This window comes from Lampetra fluviatilis, chromosome 24 (genome assembly GCF_964198595.1).
Source record: "Lampetra fluviatilis chromosome 24, kcLamFluv1.1, whole genome shotgun sequence".
Lineage (NCBI taxonomy): Eukaryota > Metazoa > Chordata > Hyperoartia > Petromyzontiformes > Petromyzontidae > Lampetra > Lampetra fluviatilis.
Window position 1 is genome coordinate 10,996,021 of NC_136298.1, and position 8,994 is coordinate 11,005,014.

The window sequence follows — 8,994 nt, forward strand, 5'->3', positions numbered from 1 at the left end:
TTTCATTATTTATTATTTATTTTTACCTACGTGACTTTACAAGATCGTTACTGTACCAGATCATCCATTCAGTCGAATGAACTCAGCAATTCACTAAGTCAGTAAAAAAAAACCATTACGGGACTCATTTTAGCATCAATCGCCGACTTCATTCGACACTGAAATTTTGTACAATAAATCGTTCCATCACAAAACTAATGAATCGATTCATTTACGAGCTTGTCCGTGTACTGATAGGTCATTGGCTTATGAAATGTTGTTCGGGTCGTTAATACATTAATTATCCTAGAGGCTCAAACGTAACGCCTGCTCAGCCCACAAGAGGTTTTTGTTGCTGACATGGTCAGCCCATCCTCACCACGCCGCCTCCAGACTTACACCACAACCACGCTCGTTACTCAGGCACAATTTGGCTCATTTGGAAGCTTTTCAGGTCTGTTAAATGTACTGTATATATATATAAAATGCCGTGCAGTTTTAACCGCTGCGTTGAATACAAATGTACGCGATTAGCTTAGCCGCCTGGTCATTCGATCACGACGCTTTGTGGTGCGGCACTTTGCACAAGCGCTCCCACGTGGCCGGTGAATTGGAGACATCGGCAAAAGCCATTTTCACAGTTTAATTCAGACACACACTGGGACAAATGGATGTCAAGACAAGGCCACATTTCTTTCCTGACGACGGGAAAAAAAAAATATTCAGTGGAAAATAAAAACACGAGTTTGTCAATTTAGGCAGCAGCAATAAAAACACAACTCATCAGTAACTCATGACCGAATGTCACAAAACGTGCTCCACACACATTTCACTTTAACACGAAACGGCATTAATACAACAATGCGTTAATATGCATTAGCTCACGAAACAAATGTACTGCTCTCATAACTGCACCGTTGAAATGCAGTGGATATTTACAATTCACCAACATGGCTGCAAGGTGAAGGCCAAGATACACCGGATACTTTAGGGCAACTGTTGCCAGCCATCGTCAGAGGCAATGGTTACAAGTTTTCTGTTCTAATCTAGCTGCCCAAATACGCACAACTGGGATGGCAAATTCTAATCCGATCACAGACTTGTCACATGGGCCACCCACAGTTGCATCCTCTGTAAACCAATCACCATTCGTCAAATAAACATAATACTGCTTTCTCCGGCACGACAAAACTCGCGTCACTTTATGCCATTGCCGTACCAGGCTGTCAAGAGATGATACACGTATATGGATTGCAGTGGCAGCTGCCGAAAAATAGTCCCAAAATTGCCCTCGGTGTTATCATGGCCTGAAAATAACACTGCTTGAAACCACACTCACTCCCGACACCGGTGTTACGCTGAACTCACAATATTCATTGTGCAGCAGTGTTTGCTAATGTGCAATTCATCCGACATGCTGGGGTACAAAGAGACGAAGCAGGCAGGGCCGGATTTGCGGGTGGGGAGCGGGGGCAGGGAAAACTGGACATTTGTTCAGGGCCCAAAAGTCCAGAGGGACCCCTAAAAAAAAATATGACATTGTATTCATAATTGAACTGTTTATCATTGGCATTGGAGTGCGTCACCGCAACGAGGTTTGAGGATGATGTGTATGGGTCAGGGGTGAGGGCTGTGTCGTTTCTGCTCTGGTGTCCTGGGGACATAGACACCCAAATCCTCCGGCCCTGGTAGCAGTTCAACGTTGAGTTCTCCCTGTCGTGCATCCCCAGACACCACCGCCATAGTGAAGGCAGAAGTCCGCATGCGCCACCAACACTGGGGCACGTGCCAAGAAATGGCACGGTACTTCATCATTTACCATGCATTCATTAGCGTCGGCAGGAGGGTGGACAGCATTAATGTCGACAAGTGGGTGGACGAGAGGGGAGGAGGGCGAGCTCCACACTCGGAGAGATGGGCACGTCAGAAACTGGCAAGGGTGTCTTGCTCCAGGAGGGTGCTTTCCACCTGGCGCCCGAACAGGAAGCTGTGCATGCCCGGCCTCATCTGCTCCGCTGTAGCCATCACCACACTGAGGTCACCCTTGTCGGTCAGGTCCAGCTCCTTCTTAACCTTCCCCAGCGATTGCAGCGGCTTCTTCCCCTGCTGCCTGCGCGGGGTGGGGTTGGGGGGGGGAGTCAGGAGATGGCGCTCAAATCGCCGCACCACTGTGGTGGTCAAATTTTACATTCGCTCGGTTTCTATGACCGAGTGGGAGAAATAACTTGAGGCGGGTGTGGTGGCGCAAGACTATGATTGAGCTCACGTCTCATCCTCGATGTGGAAGAGCAGAGCCAGCGCCTTGCGCTGCAGCAGGAGCACAAAGCGCGCGAGGAATGGGAGCCGCTCGCCAACGTCAACCATGAATACCTGGCACACGGAGCAGGGAGCACGTTCACTCTGCAGGAAATCGTTTTGATGGTCATGGGAGCTCAATCAAAACGTGGCAGGAGAATTCACAAACGGCGTTAAGAAGCGTCCCACCCACCTCGTTAATGAAGGTGCTGACCAGCGTGTCCGGGACAGGAACCTCTTGAAAGTAATTTCTAGCAAAGGGAAGAGAATTAAATAAAAGCTTCGTTAATCCCAAATCAAGCAGTCAGCGCGATGATGTAAACGCAACTGAGGATATCGATCCGAGCAGAGTTTCTCAACTCCAGTCCTCACTACCCCCCATGGCACATCTTTTCGTGATTACCAGTCTCTTCTATTCATATGTAATAATTAATACGCTGCACACCGCATACACCGGATGGTTGGAAATCACACAAGGCTGTACTGTGTTGGAACTAGAGTTGAGACACACTGGATAGAGTGTAAATATGCAAGGATACATAAATTCATGATTACAACAAATTGTTTGGCTCACACTACACATATAAAATTATGCGTGGGAATAATTTCTGATTTTAAATTTTATTATTAAAACAACATACTAATGCAACAGGTAGGATATAGGCGCTCAGAAATCATTACGTGCCGAATCATTATTAATGATTACATGCACTCCTAAACAGAGGCCTGCGTTCTTGTTGTCGTTGTCTGGACATGCCGTGCGCACGGCTCACATGTCCTGGATGGGCGACGGGGCGCAGAGCTGTGTGGGGTCGCTCCAGTAGCGCACGAGCTCGCTGCGCAACAGCTTGTGCTGCCGGAAGACGTGCACGTGTTTCGGTGGCGTCTGGAACACGCTGTACGGCCTGTCCACGTCCACCAACGAGCTTGGCATGGGCGCCAGCACCACGGAACGGAAGGGCAGTGTCAAGATGCCATCCTTGTTCTGGCACAGGGGGTGAAGGGATTGTGCAAGCTCCTCACCCGCCAACGAGACCACATCACACACCGATACTTCTCATCCCTCCACTGGCTCCCAATTCAATCCCAGAATAAGTTCAAGCTCATACTTTCTATTTTCCAAGATCCTTCGTAGACTCGCCCCTACCTACCTCTCGCCTAGTTGCAATCCACTCTCATTCATGTGCTCTCCGCACCAGCAATCAATACCTTCTATCCAAGCCCACAATTAACCTTCACTTGACAGGAGGTAGCTCCTTCTCCTCTGCTGTCCCTATATTTTGTTAATGCTTTGCCCCAACCATCTGTGCTGCCAACTCCCTGCCTCAATGTTCCAGGCCAGGTTAAAGACCTTCTTTCTCTCCTCTGGCTAGGACTGTCACTTCCCTGTGATGCATGTCCCACTGTGTTGTGCAGCATCTTGCGATATGGCTGCATATAGACGCTGTATAAATCCACATTGAAGTCGTATTGTAACGAGCTACGTGAGAAAATGTGACGGATCAACCGTCACGTGTCGCCCAGGACTGACCGCCGAGCGCGTACCTTTAGGAGTCCCTGCACCACGAGGCCGTACTCGTACTTGTCCTTGGCTTCGGGATCGGCCAAACGCGAGCAGCGCCGCTCTGCCGGACTCAGGAAGAGACACAGCGTCTTCACCATCTGCACGCACAGGCATCACCCCCAAGACATTAGAGCGCCGCATGATACGCTTGGGAGATGTGAGGGAAATCATCCCTGGAACGAGTTACTGCCAATGCGTTTACTGTGAGCACAGTTGCGTAGCGTGGCTGGCATGGGTCTTGATGCAAGCAATGCAATGGGGTCCCCTGTCTGCTTTTCCCCCCGTTTCATATCCTGGGCCCCTCCTGCTCATGACTGCTGGTGCTGTTGCCTTCCCTGCACATTTGATAACCATGCCACTCTAGAAGCAACTATGACTAAATGGTACAGCAAATGCATCAATTTCTGTCTGGCCAACAGTGATGTCTGCACAGCACATACCATCAAGTAGTTATATTATGAAGTCCGTGATGTAATTGCAGGTTGCCACCCCAGTTTCTCACTCAGCAGGAGCAGCGATATTTGTCCAAATTTGGACAAATACATTTGTCAACACGATATATGACCAAAAACTATTGCTGCCAATGATTGCCCTAACATTGCACGAATGCATTATGGCCTTTAGGCATGCGGCAGCTGTGTCAACGCGTGTCAGCTTCACACAAACAACACAGAGCACTCTGCGTGGCAAGTGAATGAGCCGAGGTTACTGTGGCCGCAGAGCAGCGTGCCAACGACGACACGACCCACACCACACCGTGTGTCATAATACACACCGGCCCTCGCTCACAGTAGCCAGTAACAAGTAAAAAGTTCCACGACGGGCTCGAAGGAGTAGAGAACTACAGCACCTTGTTAACCTCTCGCGGGTCTGAGCCGATGACGATGGAGCAGCCGCACGTCTGCAGGTGAGACCTCACCACGCTGCCATGCGGGAAAGACACAAACACACCGTCCCGCCCCCTCTGTCACCACCGAACCACGGAATCTTCAAAAACCTCACAACGGTAATGCTGGGCCAAGGACAAAGGTTTGTTTCCATAAACTTTAAGCGGTAGCTATAAAAGTACAGGACAAATGCTATTTTAAAAGGCACTTACCTGGAAATAATGTTTCGTTTTTCTTCTTCAGGGTTGTCCTCAAAGTACGTATCCTTCAGCTGTCGGCGAAAAAGGATTTACATTCACATCCCAGCATCACTGGGGACTGGCGTTAGGAGAATCAAGTTTTAAGATTCACGACTTTCAAAGGCACACGTGCACATTCGTTGGGTTGCATTCATCAGTGACGTCTGCATGAGTAAACAAATTAGTTGAGCCACGCCACCTGCTGCAGCTGCTTACTTACGGAGATGCTGTCAGGCACGCCGTGGCTGTTGAGCGAGACAAACAGCTTGGCGATGGAGGTTAGCTTCCCAGTCAAGAACTGCACGATATTGTCCGAGTCCTGCACGAACATGAAAAAAGGGAAATGCAGAGATGGGCATCGGCGTGACGAGCAGCAGATGTCCGACGGTGATGACGCGATGAAGATAAGACAGCAGTGGCAGAGATGTGAAGATAGAGTGATGCATCGATTGAAATAAATTCCAAAGCTCAAGATAAAAAAAACTAATCTTGCATGTGAGAATTGGCTGTTTAGGATTTGCACAAATCATACATTAATGTTGCGTTCAGCGTAGTGGGGCAAGCAACAATGCATAAACGAGACAAAAAAAGATCAATATAATCGAATCGTGAACATCTCTACATCCGAATGATTGAGCGATGTTAAGATGGTCCGACAGTGTGATGGGGCATCGGTGCGATAGCGTGTTGGGATGCGATCCCAACACTTCGCACCTTGTACATGAGCACACGCAGCACGCGCGTGGCGTGCGCGAGCCGTGCTGCGGCGAGCGTGTGCGCCCGCACGCACAGCGGGCGCGGCGCAAGCCTCATCACGAGTGCCAGCGCCAGCACGCCCTGCTGCTGGCGGCCCCGCCAGCGCGGGGCGTCGAACACGAGCGAGGAGACGCAGGCACCGCGCTCCGCCAGCTCGTAGAGCTTCACGTCGGCGGCGCCGTCGGGGGCGCTGCGCAGCACCTCGCCGTTGAGGGTGTGCGTCGACAGCAGGCAGAACTCCGACTCGCGCATCACGTCGCGCTCCGACGCCGGGTCGCCTGCGCAAAGGGGAACAAAATGAAGAGAGGCGCTCCGTTCTGCCAATTCGCACTGCAAGGCACAATTTTTTTTGGGTGCGTTTAGTTTGCTGTCCTTCACCCGTACCTACGGTTAGCACGGTTGGCTACGTACGGTGCGAAGGAAGTCAAACGTACGTGCATAGTTACTTCCAGCGGCATACGTGGGAACAGAGGGGCACGCTTTTTCACCCCGACAATATTTTCCGTGTTTTCCGATTAGCTGAATAATCTGTATTCTATCGAGTGATCAAATATTTAACATATAATCGGATAACTCAGGCAAAGCCCGCTTCCCCATGATTTGTGAAGCAGGCCGGTGCTGTTTTAAATTGTCCCCGGGAACGCAGTTGTAAAGTCTGGCCAGCGCCGACAGAAGCAGCCGGGCCGAATGTTTGCACTTACCGACAAGCCAGAGGTTGTGCACGCGTGGGCCCAGGATGTTGTCCCAGTAGGCGAGGGTGGCAGCTTGCAGGGGGTCAGCGGAGCCCACATCCAGCATTATAGGCACCAGCGTTGGGGAGTGCGGGGCGCACATGTCGACCGGACCACTCATCGTTACTGCGTGACTTTGGTGGGCCCAGTACGTCCTGAAACAACGAAAATCGACCGACCGTATGAAAACCGCTGCTGTAATCGCAGACCGGCGCTTGGAAACTTCTCGTTCACAGGTCGGGCCGCTCCATCGTGTCCACGGTGGTCAAACTCTACATTTCTCATTGCGTGTCCATTGACCATCATCCATTCGCGTCACGCTGTGTTTCTTATCCAAACCCACTTGGCTTTTCTGAATAGTCAATGACCTTCTTCAACTTGATAATTGTTTTTTTACCCTTTTATCTGGCAACAAAACTGACACCTTTTTTTACAAGGAGTCATGTTTCCATTGACCACAATACCTGCAGTCGGAATGCAAACAAAACACATAACTGATAATGTGCAGTCCTTGAAATTGATTGGTCCACACCCGAGACAGCTTTCTTTAGAGGCTAGTCTCACATGGTGTTGGACCAGATGACGCCAAAAGGCGCACTTCTTCAAGTTCCCTGTTCTTTAAACCATGTGTTCCTCTTTCTGCCTCGGCATGCACCTCGACATGTTTCCGAACGTACCTTTTCAGATTTAGTTAAAAAAAAAGTGTTCATGTTTACAATCCACATATTAATCGCAGGTGAGATTCACTTCTGGAAAACTTTCTCCTTTGACTCCGTTGCCTTTCATCACCAAACTCACTCTGCTGAAGCCACTGCCCCCCTCACTTCTCTCTCTCTCGCTGCCAGACCCCGCGTGGACACTCCGATGCATTTCCCTTCAACAATGCCCCCCACAAAAAAAGTTTGTTTCACTTTCGTTCGTGGGAAACTTTAACTTCTCGCGTATTTATCTTGCAACCTAACTCTGCTGCCTCACGTTACTCGATCGCATCATATCGAGTTAATCCCCATGGGCCCCGTGTTGTTGGCGTGTACTTGCACAGTGCGGACCTTGCTGGATGAGGAGACCTCGTCAATGGGAGCTGAGGTTGTTTTGACCATACTTCACCACGCCGGTCAGGGCCGCTGTGTGAAGGCGGGGAGCCTTGCACGCGTTGTGTTAATTGGCGGGGAGCTGGACAGGCATCAGTAGGACTTGCAACAACAATCCACTGCTGCACCGTGCTTCTAGTGGACAAAGGCTATTGTTGTGTCCGCATTGACCATGGCGGTGAAGTATGGTCAAACGGCGTGGGGAGGCCCTCGTCACAGCAGTGTCTGAACACATAACACTGTACATGTACACAGTGTACAATATGTTTACACGTACGGCAATGTGACATGACATACGAATGTAATGTTGAGAATTACCTTCACGAGAAGACACGTGGCGTGGTCACCGGCCCAAGTCCCCCGCAACAACAACAACGACACGGGACCCCGCGTCGTCTCAACCCCCCGTCTGCTTTCTCGGCTGTAGCCACAGCGTGGATCGATAGGCGCCGGGGCTCACACGGACGGCAGCGGTGGAGTTCACTCATTAGAGGCGGCGGAGTTGAGCGGCGATCGACGATTTCGGGGATCGCGGCCACCCGCTTCTCAATTAGCGCCCAGCCGCAATTAGCGAGGGGGCATCGCGATCGTCAACAGCCGCTGTGGGGTCCACGCCACGAACACGCGACGCGCATTTTCAGCGGCCATCTTACGTGGGGTCTGAGTCCCCCACCCTCTACTACCCCCCAAACCACCACCCCCCTCCCCACCCATCTTGCGTAATGAGATTTGTCCCTGAGCAAGATGGCCGCCACAGGTGGTGGGGTTGGTGGGGGTTGGTGGGCGTGGGTAGGGGTTGGTGGGGGTGGGTGGGTGGGGGTTGGTGGGGGTTGGTGGGGGTTGATGTGGGTGTGGGTTGGTGGGGGATGGTGGGCGTGGTGGGGGTGGGTGTGGGTTGATGTGGGTTGATGTGGGTGGGGGTTGGTGGGCGTGGTGGGGGTTGATGTGGGTGTGGCTTGATGTGGGTGTGGCTTGATGTGGGTGGGTGTGGCTTGATGTGGGTGGGCGTGGTCCACTTGCGTCACTTCGTGGGTTGATGTGGGTGGGGGTTGGTGGGCGTGGTGGGGGTTGATGTGGGTGTGGCTTGATGTGGGTGTGGCTTGATGTGGGTGGGTGTGGCTTGATGTGGGTGGGCGTGGTCCACTTGCGTCACTTCGTGGTGCTACCGGTCGGCCAGCGTGTCCGTGACCCACACAGCGGCGGTGGAGCGAGGAGGACGAGGAGGGCGACGGCGCGAGGCGAAGTTGGCGACGATGTTTGACGAGAAGAGCGTGGACGAGGTGGGCAGGGTGCTCGCGGACGAGTCGCAGCCGCTCAAGGCGCGCTTCAGGGCGATCTTCACGCTCAGGGGGATGGGCGGCGAGGCGGCGGTGCGCTGGCTCGCCTCGCCCGCGGCGCAAGGCCCCGCTCGAGGAGCCTGCCTGCGGGCCGCGACGATCGGGCCGATCGTGC

At 52.0% G+C, this 8,994-nt stretch overlaps 2 protein-coding genes across 2 annotated transcripts in view; one reads left to right on the top strand and one right to left on the bottom strand.

The window, feature by feature from the left end:
* Positions 1–608: 608 nt before the first annotated feature.
* On the bottom strand, positions 609–8,211 carry C9orf72 (C9orf72-SMCR8 complex subunit). The gene is made up of 11 exons (XM_078867681.1): positions 7,861–8,211; positions 6,422–6,606; positions 5,679–5,998; positions 5,185–5,283; positions 4,938–4,996; positions 4,689–4,761; positions 3,820–3,936; positions 3,048–3,259; positions 2,468–2,525; positions 2,246–2,349; positions 609–2,089 (listed from the first exon to the last, which is right to left on the bottom strand). The coding sequence occupies exons 2-11, from the start codon at positions 6,570–6,572 to the stop codon at positions 1,903–1,905; spliced, it is 1,380 nt and encodes a 459-aa protein (XP_078723807.1). The 5' UTR covers positions 6,573–6,606; positions 7,861–8,211; the 3' UTR covers positions 609–1,902.
* Positions 8,212–8,725: 514 nt separating this feature from the next.
* Positions 8,726–8,994, top strand: part of DOHH (deoxyhypusine hydroxylase) — a 4,263-nt gene continuing 3,994 nt past the window's right edge. Inside the window, 1 exon segment of the mRNA XM_078867875.1 lies at positions 8,726–8,948. Coding sequence (XP_078724001.1) covers positions 8,796–8,948 — 153 coding nt within the window. The 5' untranslated portion in view covers positions 8,726–8,795.

Bases quoted from the DNA above. Each gene is read 5' to 3' on its own strand.
- C9orf72 (XM_078867681.1), bottom strand. From the start codon at position 6,572: ATGAGTGGTCCGGTCGACATGTGCGCCCCGCACTCCCCAACGCTGGTG. The intron at 4,762-4,937 runs GTAAGTGCCTTT...CCCGCATGGCAG, and splicing joins AAACGAAACATTATTTCCAG to CGTGGTGAGGTCTCACCTGC. The intron at 3,937-4,688 runs GTGCTGTAGTTC...CTGTGCGTGCAG, and splicing joins ACCCGCGAGAGGTTAACAAG to ATGGTGAAGACGCTGTGTCT.